The following is a 21,472-nucleotide window of genomic DNA, read 5'->3' on the forward strand; positions in this document are numbered from 1 at the left end:
GGCAAATGAAATGATTGTTAAGATTTTTTATCAGTAAAATTGCCAATAATCATAAAAATTCGAGTACCTTAGTTTGTGGACCTGAGGAGTTCAATATTCACCTGCGTCATAATAAAAAGTAACGGCAAAAATAAACATAACACGAAATAAGTTGGAGAATTAAATTTATAAAAGAAGTTAAATGTTAAAGTGAAGCTTAAAATAAAATTAGGTTTAATATAATTTTTAAACTTATCCCTTTTAATCTATAGTTAATAATTAAATTTTTTAGTCCTTAAAATTTAATAAGAAAAGTTTTTAATTTCTAAAGTTTATATTTTAATTGTCAAAAGATTTTTGTCATTAAATAAAATCTGTTAGTCAAGAAAATTGTAATGACACGGTTCTTTTGAGAATTAAAATTATAGAAATTAACTATAGGACTAAAATGAATAAGTTTAAAAATTATAAAAATTAAATAGATAATTAAATCATAAAATTAAAAGAAATTGCGAGAAGGAGACCCATTTAACATTGAAGGGAAATCACGTTGAGAGCTTCGATCCAAATCCTTCTCGGATTTATTTGTTTCCCTTCATAATTCAGAATCTTCAAACTCATTCTTCATTGTCATTTTGAGTTTGAAACACTGTCTTTTATTTGCCACTGTTGATTTACTCTATTGAAAATTTACAATTGAAAATTGTCAACAGCATGAATTTTGGAGAAAAAAAAGAAGACATACCGTAAAGTTTCCATTGCCCATTTTTGGAATCGCTAATCAGCCAAACTTAAGGTTTGCAATATGATCCCATTAATTTGTATTAAATTCATTTTTTTAAGATGTATTATATTTATTTTTAATTTGTCTGGTAATGGCAATTTTATAATCATTGCCAATTTATAGCTGTCCTATGATTTTTGAAGAAATAAATAAGATTTAATTATTGAAAAAACAAAAAATTGCTTCTTTTTTTTTAAAAAAAAAAGGTGAATTAGACAAACATAAAGAAACAGAAAACTAGTTATTATATTAAAAAAAGTATTTTTTAACAAATAAATTTAAATTTAAATTAAAATAAAGGGGGCTATATGACTATATCCTCTCATACACACTAATTTGGAAAATAAAGGCAAAGGTAGATATGACACAGAGGAACAGTTAAAAATGAAAGTAGTTAAATTTAGTAAGCTCCGCCACTTGACACCGTCCAAAGCTGCTGCTGCTGCGTCATTGGTGTAGATCATAATTCATAACGAGTAACTTGAATTAGTATTGAAAGCTTATGATAATGTGTTAATTTGTTGCTCTCGCCGCAGGTAAGGATTTGAAGGCAACTCTCTTATCATCTTTCTTGTTCGTAGCATTCTTATTTACAATTCCAAGTAGAAAACATTTACCCCGCTTCCGCTGTGAATCTGTACAGTCATACCAATGCATGATAGTAATATTTGATGATTGATGAGCGTTACTGAGTTTTTTTAACCAACTCCTAATTGCAGCATCAAATAGTATCAAGATGAAGGTGGTGGTGAGGAAGCTTCCAAGTTGTGATTGTAATGTTAACCTTCCAGAATTCTTTATGTTGAAGCTTCACATGCCAATGCACTGTTGTACTGGACGAGAGGTGTATTTATAGCTTTGCTTGGTGGTGACACAACTCAAGTTAATTGCCGGGAATGAAGTCAATAAGAGAAATATATCACAATGATAAATTAAGGACTTATTCTTCATATCTGCCATGTTCTGTTTTCTTCTAAGCTAGGAATTGAAAATAACTGCAAGCAACATTTCATGTCAATGCTGCCAAAAAAATAAGCAAATTATGCTCTACTGAATCTGAAAAACTACAACTTGATTTTCATACTAATATTTTTTCTCAAAAATGTATAAAGCATAAATAATTATTTATAGTTACTTCACAACTTATTACTTGTTTTTGATAAAATGTTAACAATTTCATTTCATCAACAAAGACAAATATTGCAATCAAAGAAAGTTAGAAAGAAACTAGTAGGAATGTGAACAAGAACTCAACCTCACACTATCACTACATCACAATCTCGATGAGGCTCTTTAAGTGGCTTGCATATATCCCATTTATATCTTCAAACAAAAAATAAAGGGTACAAATCTATACACTTGTATAGTTCCTAACTAGAAGAAGGAATGAAAAACTGATGAAACAATATAAAAAATAAATGATGCATAAAATATCAACAATGATGCTTACAAGGAAAATCAAATGCAGGAAACAAATTCCATAGAGAGAGGGATGTTCAATTCAAGCAAAAGCACTATAACCAGGACCAGAATTAAAATTCCTTCAAAATCATGCATCTATAACTTTCTAAACTCAACATACATAAAGAAAATAACTAAATGTAGCACAAAAATCTCACCGTTAAAAGCTACATGTAAATCACATTTTTCAATTCCGAACAACAATAACATAATAACATAATCTAAGGGAACCAATTACATCACAAAACAAAGTTAAAAAGTTATGATACATGCCGCGGTAAGTTAACATAAATTTCTTACTACATAGACAAATCCAAATCACCCACTACTAGATTTCACATAATCCCCACTAAAAATTGAAAATTTATGAAAACCCTTCACTCAAATGGAAAACAATCAAACTCTAGACCACAAAACAGAGGAATCGATCAAAGCAACTTAAAATTAGATCAAAAACAAGAAGAAAAAAAAAAGCAAAACAAAACAAAACCCAAATTGTATCTTACTTTATGGATCCATCTTTGGCCATAAACCAAAAAAATGATTTGCTTTGATGAGAAAAAGGGAAAAGGGTACGGAGAAACAATTAAATATAAAAAAGAGAAAGTAAGAAACTTTCTTGAGAAAGTTACAATAAAATCATTTGTAATTTTCACTTTTGATTAATGGCCACTCAAAGCATCTCCGACAGAATTTTTGTTTAAGAATGAAATGAGACCAGTGTTGACCGCTAAACAACCTTTGACGGGTGAGAAGAAAAAACAAAACAACTACACAAACTCCCTCGAGAAACTTCTGTTTCTCCTTAGAGACAACAAACAACTTTGCTTGTCCATTTGTAGTTCCTACATTCACCTTTGTGCTTGTGCCAGCACCATCATTGTAATAGCAACAGATATAGTCACCCTTGTTAACATACAAATAAGGAACCCATTTTGCCACCCCCAAACTAGCATCTTTCAAACCACCATTGCTGATTTGAGCCTCACCAATATAAGGAAGCATGGATTTAAGTCTATTCCACACAAACTCAGCCTTTTCTCCAATAGTTTTGAGACTCATGGCTAGTGAAACAGAAGGTGGATTAAACAAATGTGCCTCCACATAAGTCCCTTCTTTGGCTAGTTCTTTTCCCACTTGAAGAGCAAAACCAGCCCCCAAGGAATGCCCTGCAATGCATACATTATTGCTTCCGTATTTACCACAAATCAATTTTAGTACCTCCAAAGCTGCTTTAAACCTCACAGAGCCCTTCAAGCTTTCCCAAGCAACAAAACGGAGGTCATCTTCGATATCTCTTCGCATTGTAGGGCTTTTGAGTAATGTTCCTCTGAGTGCTAAAACAGCCCTGGGGGCACCACTTGGTCTAATTGGTATCAAGTCAGCCAATGCAGCAGATCTATCCCATTCAAGAATTGCACCAAAAATGGATCCATCTCTTTCATCAATTAGTGTTTGTTTAAGCTTGTACTTGAAGGGAATCCACCAATTTGGGGCAAGAGCATTTCCTTGTGTTCTCTTCTCCTGTCTATCAAGTTCAAGCAAGTACACTGCCTGTATAAAGCAGGCAATGACAGTTCTCTTATAATTTACATCCTTCCTGTATCAACCAAAACAATATCAACATCCGTATATGTTACAAAAAAAATGTGAATGAAACTAAAACTATGGGTCCCTTTCCACAGATTTGACAAATGAAGGATAAAGGGGTCTTGGTAGAGTTAATGCCAACAAAATTCATACAATAATAAATCCATGGTATAGATCAAAATTTAAGATGACCTGGAACGGGTTCAAAAGAGAAAAGGAAAAGGCTTCCTAGGTTGTGTTTGGAACTGCATCAAGAATCAAGTTAATGCATAAGCTACAATGGTGTATAGTTCGATACACATTTTTTCCTGCGGTTCAAAACACCCACTGAGGCAATCCAAGCAGTAGAAGTTATTTAATTTTAGAAAATATCCATTATGCAATTATGTAAATGCTTTCTTTTCTTTGTCCTGTCATGTACATGTTTGGTTCTGGGATGAAATATTATATTTATGAGACGTAGTTATTATTATTTTTCTAAAAAGGTCTCTTTCAGCAAACTGATAATACTATATTAAGTCCCCAAAAATAACGTCAAGTGATCTAGTTCAATCATTATCCAAGCCAAATCCCATTAGAAAATAATCATAATGATAATACTATATTAAGTCCCCAAAATTCTATTCCAAATGCTTAATAATTAAGGTAACTAAGAAATTGGGTATCATGATGAAGACTACAACAAACAGATAGATATACTGAATCAAGAATTACCAAAATTATAACTTATAGAACTATGAAAAAGACAATCAAAACAAAGTACATATCATTGACCTCTGCAAATTTGGAGAATCCATCAAATATATCATTTAGATCTGTGAAACAACCCATCTCTAATTTATGACGATAGATGAAACCCAGTTGATAAATTTTGCTATCATTTTCCATTTCAATAAAAAATCTTAAATTCATAAACTTTGCAAACCCATTTGGTGAAGTTTAAAACCTTACACCGATATGTTCCAACCCATTTGTTCTAACATGTTCAAAATCGATCAGCAAACAAACACTCCATACTAGAAACCACGCACACTACCAATTTTGTTATTTTGCTTGCTGTCTTCCAGCACCCCAATAACCATTAACCAGTGGCAAACATAAAGCATTTGCACATCCAAGTTAAGGGATGAACAAAGTGTGATGAAGGATGATCAAATGCAAGAGTGAAAGGCCAACTTGAAGTGAGAATTGAAATGGGTACTGACCAACTAGAAATGAAAAGGTCCCTCCAATTAAGGGAAGTGAACTTGCGAGGGCCAGAGACATGAAAGGCATAAGGGTGAGATTCACGAGGAACCACCTGGTTTGCCATTAACGTAGTAAACAACACAAGCAGAACAAGACTCGTTGGATGGTTTCTTAATTGGGCTGTTTGCATTGCATGGTGAGTGGTGACGGTGGAAAAAGAGAGAACTTGTTCTTCTTCTTACGGAAAGGTGCCAACTCGCGCAACCAACGATCAGTTTTCATTTCAATGCACTTTAAGCGTACCTTTATGCTTATTTTCTAAATTAAAATACGGTAGTGTTTAGTATTTACGGTTGGAACTAATTGAAAGAATGCATGCCTGCTGTTCCTTTATTTCAGTGCTTTTCAGTGGAATTGGAACTTGTTCAGTTGTTCTCTTCAAAAGAAACACTGACATTGTATTCGTTCAAATCTATTTTTATTTATTATTGGTGAATTCTTAAAAGTTAAAAAAGAAATACTAATAGTAGTTTTTAAAAGTAATTTATTTAAGAAGTACTTTTCTGATTTTTTCATAGGTTAAATGAGTTTTTTTTTCTAATTAATTATTTAGGTTTAATTTGGTCTTCTAATTCATAGGTTTAATTATTTCTAAAAAATGTGTTCTTTATACAAGATAAAGTCAGACCGTCAAAGAGTATAAAATATTATTGTATTTTTCTTTTTATTATATTTATTGAACACAGAAAAATGACTTAATTAAAAGTAATTTTATGAGAAAAAATAATTAATGAATGAGACATTCTATATTCTATATTGGTTCTTATGAAAAAAATATCAAATTTCACTTTTAATTTGGATGTTATAAAAATAACCAGAAAAATTATTAAGTTGACTCTATAAAAGTAAACTAATCACTTTAAGCACAATATTCAATAATTTATTTTTTTAATGTTAATTTATTTTATAAAGTCAATTTGATTACTTCTTAAATAAATCACTTTTAAAAAGATATATTGGATTCAATTTGTTTAAACTTATAAAAATAATTTTAAAAAAATATAATTTATATAAGTATTTTTTTTAAGAAGTAGATAGACTTTTCTTCTTTAAACAAATAAAAAAATCACTTATTTTAAGTAAAAAATAATTTAGAAAAACACATTAAAAAATCATAAGACTGTTTATTTTATTTAAAAGAACAGTTATTTTTTTAAAAAAAAAATAAGTTTAAACAGATTTGTCCATTAAATTTTATAAGAATGATCCAATAATAAAAAAATTACATTTGACTTAATAAAAAATGATGAATGTATTAATTCAAAACTTAAATCCATATTAGCAATGTTTTTAAAATTAGTTATTAAACTGGTGAATGTGTTAATTCAAAGTTTACTAATTTAGTTATGATTAAATTGTACTTCAATTAGTAATAATCTATATATTTTAACAGTGTGCAACATATTAAGCAATAAATTAGTACAAGATAGTAAAAAATTATAAATTTACATAAAATGACTATGTTATATTCTAATAAAATATAAAGTAAACATTAGTGACTAAATAATAATAAATCCATAAGACAAAGAGTGTAGTAACTTGACATTGTGTCTTTATTTAGTGAAAGAAAAATATTTTTGAACGGTGGGGATTTAGAAGAATGATTTTTTTGTGGTCCTACATAGAACTAGAATCCTCCACAGATAATATTTGTGGCAGGGAGGTGCCGCCTTTGGCCAATTAAAATACCGACCTGAAACTCCAAAGCTGAAACCAAAATGAATGGCATTAGCAACTAACTCCAAAAAACCTCACTGTATGGCCATCAATCTCAGCACCACTGCTTCTCTTCACTCCAAGCCTTCTTTTCTGACCCATAAACACAACAACCTCATCAAAATCTACCATCCTTCTTCCTCTTTACTCACAACATGTGCTCAAACACAAGGGACTGACACTGGAGTTACACAGGAAGATGCTTCTGCTGGTAATGGTATATATGCTAACAATTCCTACCCACTCTTTATTATTATTATTATTATTGAATCAAATATGGGCTCATGGGGATAACCATGAATTTCCATATTTGTTGATTAACCATATGTGTATGGTCCATTGCATTCACATGTAAGAGAATAATTCATATTTGATTCATTTTGTGTCTAAAATTTTCTTAGATCAGGGAGTCATAGCAATCACGTATCGTGAGTAGGATTATTAGTCTCTAATCCATGTGGATTGGAAAACATACATGTCTCTGACCCAAGACCAAAAAATATTGGTTGTTGATTTATATATTAAAAAAGATATTCTTTCTTTGATGGTTGGGAGACCACAAATATTTAGAAAAGTTAGAAATTGTGTCAGTTATATTTTGATATTTGTTGCATCCACATGGTTACAAGTGGAAAAATGAATCAGAACTTCTATTAAACTTGAAATATTTGTAGGAAAGTCGTGTTTAATTTCTTCACTCTCTCAAATTTTCTTATAATTTTTTTTTATCTTACCAGTTTAAATTTCTACCAAATACTTCTAAATTTTACAATATGAGGTTCTCGTTCATGTCTGACTTGGCTTCTGGGGACTTTGTGTTGTTAGGATCTTTATCTTCTTCTCGTGCACAGCTGGATCTTTTGGAGCAACTTACATCTACAAGCTCACCTAATAGTGGTACGTAAGCTAACATCTCCTCTTTAAATCAATGATATGTATAAGGGAGACAGATTAATTGTCTTCTGTTTTTGTAATGCCATTTTATCACTGTTAGAAACCCCTTCTCTGTTTTGTTGTTAACTTGCTAGTTTAAATGAAATATGCTGAAGATATAGACATGGCTGGAGAATGTAATTGTTTTAATAGTTTTAATGGGAAAAAAATTGAAAGCAAGAGTAGTGCCTTTGAAATCACAAGTTACAAGATTATGTTACTGCCATATCATTAAAATTTCAATGATACTATGAAAGAGCTTGCCTTTGATGTTACCTTATCCTTCCCCCTTATGGCCGCATAGTATAATAATTTAGAGTAGAAACAATGAAGTTGGAATCACATAGTATTACTCAGCATAGACCAAATTCATGGTAGAATTTGGGTGTTGTAATATGATTTGTTCGTCAAAGATAATGTGTTTAGCCGTAGTAGTTGTATGGGAGGAAAATAGGCGGCATGAAAGTTTGAAAATTGAGTAAAAATTTGACTCCTCTAAGATAAGAAAAAATATAAAGTGAGAAAGTAAGGATGTATTTATCCTTAGTTTGAAGTGGTTCAAGTTTACAAGTTATTTGGATTCAAATCAATTGTAAATGCACCCTTAATTTCTCACTTTAGAAGAGTAAAGTCCATATTTTTGGTATGATCATATGTCTATTTCTCCCCATCTTGCATAACTTTTGAAATTCTCCCATGCCATTTATCTCTCTGTTATGAATCACTCCTGATATGGATGTTTGTCTCATGAGTTATGTGAGAATAGAAATTTTAGAGCCATGTCTGTTCATAACCTCTTTCTTGTATTTGGTTTTTCTTCTCTTTTTTTTTCCCTTTAATATTGGGAAAAGGATTACAAAGATTGAACATTTCTGATTTATAGGTTATGAAAGTGATGGAAGCAAACTTACAATCCGAGAGCAGCTCGAGCAGTTGTTTGGAGAAAGGGATGATGATTTCACCATACCCCTAGGTAAAAACTTGAAGAAAGTGAGTGCGAAGTTCTTGACCATCTCACAAAAGAGAAATATCAGGAGACAAGCTTACCTCAATGAAGTGTCTCAAAGGAATGATTCAGTTTTCTTTGCAACCATAGGAGCATTTGTGATTCTTCCACCTTTTATAATACTAGGAATAGCTATATTAACTGGCTATGTACAGCTTTTTCCTTGAAATACTATAGTTAGCGATACTTAAGTGATATATCAATGTGATATTAATAGAATTTCTTACCTTATTATTTGTTTTCTCCTGTTTTAGCGATAGAGTGTATGTCTTTCCCCGTTGGTTAGCACATTCTTTTTATTTTGAAATGCTTATAAACACTGATAAACAATGTCCTCAAACATTGAGAAAAACATCATGGATAATATATTGATCTATCTCCATGAAGTATTACAGCGTCCACATCAAGGTTTGAAAAAAATATCAGAATTGATTGTTAGGAGAATACAACAAAAAAATGTATCTCGCGGGAAGACATCACAAAGTTTTCTATGACTGTACCTTCTCTGAAGAAAGAAACCCACACAAACATATTTTATCTTAGGGAAAGAAATTCAGGTCCATCTGTGGTCTTATGTGTTTCAAACACTTGCATCCATGGCAAGGCATTGATTCATTTTTCTTAGCAAGACTCAGCCTTCATGCCTGCATTCTTGTCATCTGAACTAGCTTTTTTTCTTATCAAGTAGGAATCAGTAATTAGTTGTCCCAAATCACTCCCTGGTTTTGTATGTAGACCCATTTTTATTGAAGAAGGTAGAAGATCACAATCAAAGATATCTGAACGGTGAAAAGTATATTCCAAGTTGTTATGCTTTTGGATGTTTTTTCTTGGTAGGCTTGTAAACCTATAAATACATTCAGCACACCCAGTAATGACACTGCAGTTCCCACTACCCTGCGTGCAAAGAACCAAAGACTTCTTTTTTTGGATCCCCTGCGAAGAAGAAGAAAACACTTGTACCCTAATCATCATGCTTTGCAAACAGAAAACTGTAGCTGTTAATAAAGCTGGCTCTCTAGAAAATATGAACATAGAACATGAAAAATCTTTATAAAGAAATTTAAAAGAGAAGAAAAGTTTGACTGCATTGTCTAAGTTTGGTATTTATCAAAGGCTAAATGGCCTAATCCAATATATTGCATAGATTTTCTTAATAACAAGCAATCCTTTGGTTCACCTTTGTGGTCGAAAAATACCAACTAGAACTTGCAGCCAGATAATACAATATAATGCTACCCCTAATCTTTGATGATTATTGCTGAAGGAGTTGTTGAAACTTTTTATGGACATGATTGCTCCTGCAGTGGCAAGAAGTACGGCAAGCTTCTGTTGAACAGAAATACAAAACGTGCATATAATTAATAAAAAAAAGGCAAGGATCAATGCAAGAAAAGAAAGCTTCTGGCCTTTTTATAACTTGAGCTAAAACTTGATTAATGATACAGACAACAGCATAATTGCAAAGTTCTTTTCACATGCTCTATTAAAAAATGAGACAAAGAAAGCTTGGAACTTCCAATAACCAAGAAGATTATTTCTTGTCTTCAAACCATTCATTATAGTCCTTTTCAATAAACAAAGATGAAATACCCCTCACTTGACCTTATGTAGTGACTAACAAGCTTTAGGACAAATAAATTAACTGTAAAATTGGAATCTTGCTATTCTTATCTCCATTCCACCATCATTAGAAGTTAATTAGTGGGACAACCGACCCTTCTAAACTAAACTGAAACCATATAAATAATTGTACAAATATGGGTTGCCACGTAAAGGGAAAAGAAACTAATTAAATATACCAAAAAAGAAAAAGAAAAAATTATGATCTATGATTTAAATTTATAATGATAATGTAACAGAGGTTTTAGGTTTAGATACACTTTCCTGCAAAACTGCATGAACATAAAATATAATTCTAAGCCTTCTTTGATTCCCCTCTCTGTTGGACAGTCTAATGACTAGTATACCATACCAATAGGCATTAAGAACGCCATTGAAGCCCACAAGAGAAACCCATGTAATGTGATTTCGAACTGAAGTCTAGAACTCATCTTCATACATAAAACAACCACAATAAAAAGGTAACTTCACAAACAAAACTTAAAAGAGGATTATAATAGCAATGTAGACAAGGAGAAGAATATACAAAATTATAATACCAACTTAATTGATCAAAATTAGAAAGAATACAATGCAGGAATGAAATACCTTGATGTTATGGTCTTTTTTGCTTGAATGTCTGCCTTTAGCTTTCTTGTGCTCTTGAGATGCGCTAACAAGGAGAAACATGCTTAATTGAAAGAGGAAAGCACTGAGTTTTTGTTGAACTCCCATTCTTCAATGCTAGTGAATAAGACTTCAAGGCAGAAACACTGACATTCTGGAATTTATATGTGTTTCTTCTCAAGCTGGCTAAGGTAACTTGCATGACTCTATATGTGTATGTGTGTTTGAGGATTCATAGCACTTTTACCGTTCGTCTCAGATTGCACAACTAAACAGTTGAGTCCAAATCAGGAGAGAATGAGAGCAACTTGAAGCAAAGAGAGAACTCATCAATAAGCCGAAAATAGATAGAGTTTTAACCTTCAAAATTATATATTTCAGTTTGAAGTTAGAATAATAGACTAAATAACACTGGTTGCTGCATGAAAAATGATGGTTATGAAAGTGGGGTTGTGGGGATATATAATGAAATGAGATTTCAAACTTGTGGTTGCGGGGTTAACTTCCACAAGCTTTTTGTGTTTATGGTGGAGAATGTGCAGTTTCAGAAAAAAGAAAAAAAGTATGTCAGATTTCGATGGAGGGTTCTAAAAGACAAAGTGGGTCGTGGTAGACTTCCCTGGTAAACACTATCTTCTGTTTGCCACTGCTCAACAGACATTATTATAACATGCTTGAACAAAACATTATAAGTAAGTGAATAAATTCAAACTCTACCAAGTTTATTTCCTTTCTTAAAAAAAAATGTTAACAATTTTAGACATGGCATTCTTGTTCGTATCAAATCACATTTCTTTCATGCAGCTTCGAGGTTAATATTTTTCCATATTTTAAACGACCAATCCATCTCAAGGAAATTATACATCAGCCCTTTCTTTGTGATTACTCTCAACATTTCACATAATTTAAAATTTTGAGCCAAAACTTCAACGCTGTCCCTCTAATTATTACCAGACCTGCGATTAGAAGTTTTTCAGTATTCTTTTTCCTATATTTTTATCTCATGCTTGCATCTGCGTGACAATGGTAGGTCACAAATATGATTATGGGATGTGGAAAACACAGTAGACAGACAGTCACAACTCATATAACCTATTTATCATTGTGAGTTAAAATTATATCTGCCCTTGCACATGGGAAAAGAATAATTAACAAGTGCTAATAATGCAGAACCTTAAAAGGTAGATGCACGTGGTCCCTCATGTTAACCCTTCACCGTTGCTTATATTACTTTATTTTTACTTTTTTTTATTACTAACTTTGTTTATTACTTTTATAGCATTCTTCTATTTGTGTTCTTTAGTAAATGTAAATTCGCTTACGAGCGACAGCATAATCCTGCGCAGTAAGTAATAAGCATGTTTAGTTCAGGTTACCAAGTGAGTTTTTTTTGTCATTTAATAAAAATCAAAAGTTAAACTAATAATACAAAAGCTTTTTTTAATTACACCAGTGAGCAAATTGCAACGATTTAATTTTGACCAAGACCATGATTGTAGTTCGTAATCAATCAGGAGTACGCACATGCACAAGTATACCCGTTTAAAAGAAGTTACACACTAATCATAAGATACAGATGAAGAGTGCGTAAATGTACGTAAAGGAATCTTAAAACAAATTTATAATAGTTATCCAGCCTACAATTTTGATTACTTTTAAGATAAGTTAATCCTTGTCATACAACTTAACAAAATAGTTTATTAAAATCCAATATTAATCATTTATTTTAATTCATTCATTTTAATTATTTTACTTAAATTTAACATTAAATTTCATGTTCTCACTTCTACCCTAATAAGCTAGATAATAAATAGCAATGACTGAATTTAACACAATTAATTGCCTTGTTCATCTTTCTTCCAAAGAAATTAAGTTTATTTACAAACAAAAACTTCGGTGCAGTTGCTAAGGTGTTTTAGTGTTTTCTACAGTTTCACTTCATTAACATAAATAGTCTGCATTAAAAATCAACGCAGAAATTTGAGATAAAAGTTCAATACGATTTTAAAAACAACACAAAAAAACTCAAGGTTGTACACTTAAAGCTTTGTCCTTTATTAGCCATGCTTGGTCGAAAATATTTATTACCAAAAATCAGAGAGCACATATCAACTAACAGGTGATAAACCCAGAACCGAGACAAAAAAGTAATCGCTAAATTCAAAAGCAACTTGATCGAATACATCAGAATGAGTAAAATAGACGACTCTGCAAAAATATAAAATTAAATAAAACACCATCTTTCAAAAACAAAATCTTCAGAGCTTAAAAGAATGCAAACTATGGTTGCAGGCAACGAAGTTTGTCACTACATGGATCACCTCTAAGCTCTTCCTTTTTATACTTAATGAATCAAAAAGCAGGGAAATTCCATTAACTGAATCACATAAATAGGTTTGGCCTGGATGCCTTGTATGTTGTCTTCAGCTTCCTAGTTGGAGGCCTAATCTTCTTGAACACCAATGGGAACTTGATTTTAGAATTGTGAAACTGCTTGGTGCTCTCCCTTTTGCACAGCTTAGCTGGGATGGTGGCAGTCTTAATTATCTGGATGCATGGATGCCTCACCCTATGACGAGATGCCATTTCAGTGTACATATGCTCAACTGCACCATTCAGAGTTGTATCTCGGTATTCCTTGTACATATTGTGATAACCAGTGCGGCTCTGATAACGCAGCCAAATTCCATAATTCTTAATCTTGGTAGGATTCTTCTCAAAAATCTGCAATCAGTACAAAAACTCAAACCTCCATGTCCATTGTCCAATAAGACAGCAATTGGAAGCTAAAATACAAATATTTGTTCAAGTATTTCTTTCCTAAAGGGGCTTTCATAAGACCATAATTCACCAAATGTCCAAACTTCAATGCCTTTCACCTCATTTACCATTTCCTGTGTGCTAATGTTAGGTTGTTAGTCAGAAATAATGCACCATATGACTCGAGTACACTCCATTTATCTACAGTCCTACCCCTACGCCACCAGATACCATCGTATGGGTGGCAAAAATTTAAGAAAAACTATTTGCTTCCATAGTCAATAAAAATAAAAACAGAAAAAGAGAAATGATGTGATCTACCCAACAGATAGTTAAGCATAAATGACTTCCCGTAGTCAAATCCACACTTAACAGGGTCTCTACATGTAGCATTACGTCTACCCTTCTTCAAATGTCTACATAACTTAAACATATTTAATGCACAAGTTAAGCCCAGCAGTATAATATTTATAAAAAAAAAAAAAAAAAAATCCTCTAGAATCCTTCAACATAGAAATCTAGCCTCATTGCAATCCTTTTAACAAGTAACTAGCGCTCAACTCATTTTAGTGCAATAATTGATATTTCTGAGACGAACAAAAATATACTAGTAAAATTGAGAAGTGCACACCTCATTGATGGCTAGCACTTGTCCATTGCTTTTCTTAACCTTCTTCAATTTTCTCAAAAAATACCTGTAACAATTAACATTGACATTGTCAATAATAATAACTATAAAGTGATTAATGGCCAACGTTTTCAGAAATAGAAAAGATTGCATTTTATTATTGAATTAGTACGAATACGAATAAACAACATTTGAAATAGAGATGAACAATAAACATACCAGAACTTGGATTTGGCACGGACCTCGTTGGTGGCCCAGAGTTTCATGCGGTAGATCTTAGGATGCTCATCGGATTCGGTAGGAAGAGCCCTTCCCACCACCTGGTACTGGTGAAACTGCTTCAACCATAATCACATTCACATGTTAAATTCCACAAACTCACTCTGCAAACTAAATCAAACACAAAAACCATTAACATTACCCACCCTCATGGCAACCATCTCCGCCGATTTCGATTGACTCCGCAACTGTTGTTCCACTGCTACAAGCTAATCAACAAAGGATCATATGTGCAAACTAGAACCCTAATGGGCCGGTGCCTTCCTTAGTAGGGCCCAACTGAAACCCCAGGCCCAGGTTGACCTTTTTTACATTTGACTAACGCTCTAACCAGTAAACTTTTTTTTCTTTCATAAAGCCATTTCAATTTTTTTTTTAATTCTCCAGGGGTATTTGTATCATTTTCATTAGAAATTAAAGAAAAAAATTATAATCTAAAATCAATCCAATATTTTTTCACGAGGTAAATTTACAAATATTATTGAGATTGACTGTTTAATTTATGTGCTATGACAATTAGAACTTAGAAGTCATTTTAAGTTCAGCTGATTTTAAAAATTAAACCGTATCTTTTACAAATTTTCTATACAGGATTTATAGAAAAAAAAATTATCTCTTTAAAAACGTATCCAAACCAAACATGTGCTTCGTATTTTTTTAAATAAAATGTGCTTCATGTGTTATTAAATGAGTTATTATAGAGGCCGTATTATACCTTAAAAACAACCTTATCATGTAGACAAGTCAGATTCATATCTTATAATGTCTAACCTATCTATTTTCAGATTTTTCTTGTGTATTGAGTAGTTGAGATTTTAATTTTTATAGTTTATAATTTTTTAATATAAAATAAGCCTTTAAATAAATTAATAAATTGTAAGTTAGGTTTTTAAAAATATCAAGTCTAAAAATAGATTACTTGGGCCTCTTTGAATTTCTTGGCCAGACCTATTTAAGTATGGCAAAAATTCATAAACATCTAACATCTATATGACAACTAGTGAGAAAAAAAAAAGAGCTAGATATGATAGTTTTTTTTTACATGTCAAATGATATAATATACCAAAAATAAATAAATATAAAAATAGTAAATATTAATAAAGTATTTGATATACAAGTGTTCATATATAACTACTTATTTAAAATATGCAAATAACACACTTTAAATCCGTGGTCCACAATATCCCCAAAGGAACATATGCAAAACTGTACACTTTAAATCCGTCTTCTATATTGTGGACTCACCAACCTCCACCATCCACTATTATTCATTTGAGAAATAATACTTGTACAACAACATTCAATAAAATTGTACAGAGGAGAAAGAAAAAGAATTGTAAAATATAATGAATAATGTCATATAGAGGGTTGTATGAGTGGTTGTAAGTGTATCACAATTCACAACTAAAAAAAAAGTCTCTGGACTAAAAAAGTAGGCTCTCAAGGTTAACTTTTTTATAAATAAAAAAATTAATTTCATCATTAAGAATGCAGTTAAAAAAATTACATGATTAAAGACCAAAAAAATTTAAAAAAAAGTTTAAAGACATACTTAAAAATCCCAAATTGTTTAAGTCTTTAAGAATCAGATAAGAAATTTAACCTAAATTTTACTACTAACTTATTTTTAAACTTAAAACACTAAAAAAATCATTTTAAATTTCATTTCATTTAAAAATAATTTTATTTAAAATTAGTTTTAGAAAATCAACTTCACTAAACAAAATAATTTCGCAAATAGCTCACACAAACACAAGCTTAATATATTCGCTCACTTTTTTGTCACCATCAGTGGCCATAGACACAGTTATATTATGACCACTCTCCGTAAGCAAATCTATATTAACAATGTGCGTAATTTATTAAATTTTCATTGAAAATTCCTTCACCTAATTGATGTCACACTCTACCAATACTGAGGGTGAAACACGGCTCTGGAGTTGAAAAATAATACCCACTTCATATCTCAACCTTAGGTTTGAATATGGACCAAAAAACGAATAAACTAATAACTAATAGTCCTGTACTCCTGGTGCTTGGAATTTGGAGGAAAATGAATATATGATGATAGTCTACAATGATTATTCACGCAAAACTTAAATATAGGCTTCATAGTTCATACTGGTTCCCGATGCAGAACTATGAAAAATAATAAAATGTACCAGAACATTTATGGAAGTAGGCAAACTGCAAATTTTACGTTTAAGTATACAGACCAATTCAGCAAAGGACGATAGTCTAATAATTGTATTTGTACTCATCTTATTAAATAGAAGCTTACACATAAAACTTATAAAATCTACATTGATGGAGCTAGATTAGAGTAAAAAAACGTCTCTTATAATTTGTTTACTATAAAGGAAATTCCTATAAACATTACCATTTACTATAATGGCATAATAAGGAAAAACGTCTCTCATAATATAAAACAAAAAAACAAAAAAGATAAGAAAAAAGACTCTATTTTAAGGGTAAAAAAATATAACTCTTAGAAAAAGAAGAAAACAAACAAGGAAATAAATGAGTGAGCTAGATTAGAGTAATAATACACTTACAATAAATGCTTATAACACTTTTTATAATTTGTTTTTCTTTATCACATAACTTGTCTTATTTAATACTTTGGTTACAGAGAAACATCCTTGGGCAGACACAAAAAGATTGTGATCCCTAATACTTTTCCCTTTTTTTTCCCTTTTCTTGTAAATTGTAAAATTTATCATATGAAATTGACGTATAGGTAGTATTATTCTTTAGATTAATGTAAAAGTACCTAGGCCAACAATATTCTTTGGTCCATGCTTTTTTTTTCTTATAAAGTTGGCAGTGTACCTAACAGAAAAGCCATGGAATAATACACTGATGCGACATCGGGGAAAAAACCATGTCCATGTGCTATTTGATTTATTTTTCATTTAAAAGTAGTTTAAAAGAGAAAATAAGTATAAATTTTAAAGGATGTAGTCTACAAGAAAGTAGGATAGTAACAATGAGCAAACCACGAACTGTTATTGCCCCCCTTGACTTGGAGACTCAGGATACAGAACTTCATTGCCAAGTTTCTTTATTTCTTGTGTGTGCATACGGAGCAATTTTCCTTTGAGAATACTGAATATACAAAACAATAACATGTCCAGAATGATAGTAAGAGAGAACATCATATATTCATATATAGAATAGAAAGAACAAAATATTAAAATTAAATGAGACAAGCTCAAAATTGAGCAGTTAAAAAAACAAATGTTTATGTTTGTAATGATCCAGTTTTGTGTAATTACCTGTAAACTAGTTCTATAATCAACTTTAAATTATTATTTTTTTGTGTATATCACTTTCCAATTTCCACCTAAGGGAAAACTAAAAAATCTACCCCCTGACTCACCATGTTTACAATTATGAGACTATACAGTATACACCTTTCAAGTTTCAACCCCAAAAATATGTTAAACATCAGCACACTTCATTGGTGCATAGCCAAGTCTGGATTTCTTCATATCATATAGTATGTGGAAATTCTGCTGCTGATAGTTTCCAATTATTGAAAGGGCAGATCGAGGATTCCCCAAAATAGCCAAACAAACAACATCAGGATCAATCTGGATAAAATAATTCTCCACTGGAAAATTCCACACTGCTCCATCAGCAAACAAGATTCCAAAGTCAGGTAGCTCCATCTTTTCAATTCCAGACACATTGTAACATGGCTTTAGAGGAGGAAGGCCTTCAACAAGTTCATAGCCCTTAATTTTCCTCACAAAAGCCTCCTTGATAATCTCATAAGCAGGCTCAGCAAAATATGTTAAAGTGGTGCCAGAATCAATTATGGTACCACCAGCACCTTCTGAAGACAAATGCCAAGTCTCCTCAGGTATCTTCAGCACCTCATCATCAACCATAACAGAATTTATCTGGACATAGTAAAATGTGTCAACTGAACCATCTTTCCCACCACCAAAAGAAGTGAAATTCAAATTGGGGTGGCTGAGGAGCTCCTTGTCCTCACCAAAAATCAACTTGCTGCTAACACTTGCATTGCTATTCCTATCCACAAGACAATAGGAAAAGGATTGACCATAGAGAGATTGCATTTGAGAAGCAAATGACAATGGTCCTTTCCCCAATCCTAGCAAACCAGCAGCACCATGAAATAGGCCTCTATTCCAATGACCACATCCAAACATCACATTCTCCACATGCTTCAACTCTGACTTCCCATTAGGAGTGGTGAGATTAACAGTGAAAGTCTCCAATGCAAAATCCCCAGTTGTATTGGAACCATCCCCATACCAATAAAAGTAGGGACAACTCTGATTCTCAGCCTTGCAAGGATTAGGTGGATCCGGGGATGAAACCAATTGGCACCGGGGATCATGACAGCTTATATTCCTAAAAGAACTAGAATCTTTGGGGTCATAATATGGCCCACTTTGCTCAAAACATGCAATGCAAGGAACACATTGAATCCAATTAAGGTCACTACCAGTGTCAAGTATCAGAGAAAAATGCTTAGGGGGTGTCCCCACAAACACATCCATGAAATACTCACCAGAGCCAAGACTCACCCCGGATTCCAAGGTTGCCACAAGCTGCCCGGAAACTGGACTTGTCGATGAAGCGGCCGGAGCAAACACTGGCTTGAAGGACTGCTTTGGTTGCTCCTTCTGTAACCTCTGCAGCCTTGAAATGGTGTTTTGGTTCCTATTTTCTATAACCCTTCTGTGAAGGTTCTGAATTCTGGTCAAATCTCTTACTGTGGAATCAATCACAGAGTTTTTAGGCTCAGCACCTTTGCTCCCTGATCTGTGTTTCAAGTGGAGTTTCACCGAATTCTTGTGTGGTTTTGGTGCTGGAAAAGCCTCACTCTCTTCATCAGTTTCTTCACCTGATGTCATGGTAGGTACAGAATGCCCAAGTTGCTCAGAATTTGAGAAGCTACAATCATTGTCCCCAGAAGAAGAGACATCACTGAAACTTGGATGATCAGGAAACTTTATGGCAGCCAGAGAAGATCCATTTTTGTTGATATTGTTGTGATTGTGATTATTGTGATTCCTAGAAATGGCTTCCACAACACAGGAGCATATCACAAGCAGAACCACAATGAGAGAAACCTTCAAAACCATAGTAACGATGATATCTTGTTTCTTGGACCCAATGAAAATCCAAGATCAAGCACCTAACAGAATTTCAGGGAGAAAATCTATTTCTTTATGGAAATTTCTGAGCTTGGCCAAGAGGGTCAAAGAAAGAACTGAGTTCACAAGTTTCTCTCAAAGGCAATCAATCAGAAGCAAAATCTTAAAACAAGAGGAAAATGAATGAAGAGGAGGGATTGGCAAAGTGAATGGAAAAGAAGAAAAAAAATGTGAACTTATGAGTTTTGAGACCAAAACATTGGTTTTGGCAGATGGAAATTGTTTTTGACGGAGAGAAGGAAGAAAGAAGGATTGAAAAGCAAGCTGGTGTGCCTATGAGCTTTTAATGGTGTGACTTTATTAGTAACAACGAATGAGAAAGACTTGGAAGCCTAGCGTCAAAGGTTGATCCCAACAACGCGGTTTTATTCACAATAAAGCCTTAATATTTTATGAGTTTTGCTGATTAGTATTCTGGGTTTCTTTAGTGATTGATTAAGAATTAAAAATAAAAAATATTTATTATATAAATTATAAGAAAGATTATGAGTAATAAAAAATTTTGTTTTTAGATAAAAATATTTAAATTTTAAATTTTTTAACCAATCTTCTTATAAAACTAGTTATTATTTATCATATTTTATCAGCCCTTAAAATGAATTATAAAGTTTCTAATAAAAGAGATTGCGTAGAATTCTTATTTTCGAAAACCATTTTTAAAAATAAAGAAAACATATAGTACTTATTTGAAGTGAATTTCTCATCACGGGTAGCATCATTTCAAACTATTTACACCTCCGAGTTAGGACTACATACAGTACTTCAAGAAAAGAGAGTTAGGATTAGTACATGGTTTTTTTTAGTGTTTGTTTGGATTTAAGTTGGAAATAAGATACGCGGGATTCTATGTAAATTCAACGGATAAAAATAAAAACAAGGGTGATGATGTTTCTGTAAATGCTTAGCCTAAAATGTATATGCCTAAAATTGTTGCTTTGTGTCTTTTTATATTAATTTTAGAAATAATTTTAAAATGAGACATTATATCATGTATAACAAATCTTTTCAATAGGTTGAGATGGTATTGGTATAAGGTGGTGATTCAAAATAAAAATTTTAATATATCATAATTATTATAAATTTAATATAAAAAATTACCAAAAATTCAAAATAATTATGCTAGAGATAAAACATATTTAAGTGTAAATAATAAATGATGTTTGGTCTGGTCTTGTTATCACAGGATTCTCCTCTTTGCTTCCTTGGCTTGTGATTGTGTCACAGATATTAGTCTTGCCTAGCAAGGCTGCAACTACCAAAAGTCAAAGACATAGTGTTTGTTAGGGAACAAAAAAAAACCAATTGGAGAGGTAAAACTCTCTAGTCGCTGGTCAGAGTTTTGAACCAGTCGTCATGCTATTGAAGGGAACATGGAGAAAGACAAATCCACCTTTGTGACTTAAATAATGAAAACAAATGCTAAAGAATTTGTTGAAGAGAGCCCCACTTACGAGCTGGAAAGTGGAAGATAATTATACAAGGCCAAAGTAAATCATAGTGATTCAGGAGAATGAAGATCATTATCGACCCCTTTTTTATGGGGTTAGAATTTGTATTTTAAAAAGTGTAGGTGATAATGTGCCAAGTAGAGGTGAAAGGGAGGCCCCCAAAAATGTGTAATTTTCTTGCTTAGTTCCTTATGTTAATTTTTTAAAACGATTTCT

At 32.2% G+C, this 21,472-nt stretch overlaps 4 protein-coding genes across 6 annotated transcripts; 1 reads left to right on the plus strand and 3 right to left on the minus strand.

Annotated features, from left to right (window-relative positions):
• Positions 1–1,680: 1,680 nt before the first annotated feature.
• LOC100808135 (GDSL esterase/lipase At4g10955) lies at positions 1,681–5,294 on the minus strand. The gene is made up of 2 exons (XM_006596533.4): positions 5,020–5,294; positions 1,681–3,824 (listed from the first exon to the last, which is right to left on the minus strand). The coding sequence occupies exons 1-2, from the start codon at positions 5,190–5,192 to the stop codon at positions 2,864–2,866; spliced, it is 1,134 nt and encodes a 377-aa protein (XP_006596596.1). The 5' UTR covers positions 5,193–5,294; the 3' UTR covers positions 1,681–2,863.
• Positions 5,295–6,648: 1,354 nt separating this feature from the next.
• LOC100778027 (uncharacterized) lies at positions 6,649–8,948 on the plus strand. Of its 2 annotated transcripts, none has more exons than XM_003545188.5 (3): positions 6,649–6,995; positions 7,604–7,675; positions 8,595–8,948. In XM_003545188.5, exons 1-3 carry the CDS (start codon positions 6,785–6,787, stop codon positions 8,882–8,884), a joined length of 573 nt encoding a protein of 190 aa, XP_003545236.2. In that variant the 5' UTR covers positions 6,649–6,784; the 3' UTR covers positions 8,885–8,948. The 2 variants fall into 2 exon arrangements, with proteins under 2 accessions (XP_003545236.2, XP_006595760.1); XM_006595697.4 differs by having other exon boundaries at positions 6,738–6,989.
• A 41-nt stretch (positions 8,949–8,989) lies between these two features.
• Positions 8,990–11,608, minus strand: LOC100527735 (uncharacterized). The gene is made up of 3 exons (XM_041009205.1): positions 10,929–11,608; positions 9,898–10,046; positions 8,990–9,653 (listed from the first exon to the last, which is right to left on the minus strand). The coding sequence occupies exons 1-3, from the start codon at positions 11,052–11,054 to the stop codon at positions 9,461–9,463; spliced, it is 468 nt and encodes a 155-aa protein (XP_040865139.1). The 5' UTR covers positions 11,055–11,608; the 3' UTR covers positions 8,990–9,460.
• A 1,474-nt stretch (positions 11,609–13,082) lies between these two features.
• On the minus strand, positions 13,083–20,134 carry LOC100305604 (ribosomal protein L18aB-like protein). 2 transcript variants are annotated; one of them, XM_041008735.1, is made up of 5 exons: positions 18,060–20,134; positions 14,760–14,822; positions 14,554–14,669; positions 14,338–14,401; positions 13,156–13,670 (listed from the first exon to the last, which is right to left on the minus strand). In XM_041008735.1, exons 1-5 carry the CDS (start codon positions 19,734–19,736, stop codon positions 13,329–13,331), a joined length of 2,262 nt encoding a protein of 753 aa, XP_040864669.1. In that variant the 5' UTR covers positions 19,737–20,134; the 3' UTR covers positions 13,156–13,328. The 2 variants fall into 2 exon arrangements, with proteins under 2 accessions (NP_001237792.2, XP_040864669.1); NM_001250863.2 differs by lacking the exon at positions 18,060–20,134 and having other exon boundaries at positions 13,083–13,670; positions 14,760–14,819.
• Positions 20,135–21,472: the final 1,338 nt, after the last annotated feature.

Source organism: Glycine max, chromosome 14 (genome assembly GCF_000004515.6).
Source record: "Glycine max cultivar Williams 82 chromosome 14, Glycine_max_v4.0, whole genome shotgun sequence".
Taxonomy (NCBI): domain Eukaryota; kingdom Viridiplantae; phylum Streptophyta; class Magnoliopsida; order Fabales; family Fabaceae; genus Glycine; species Glycine max.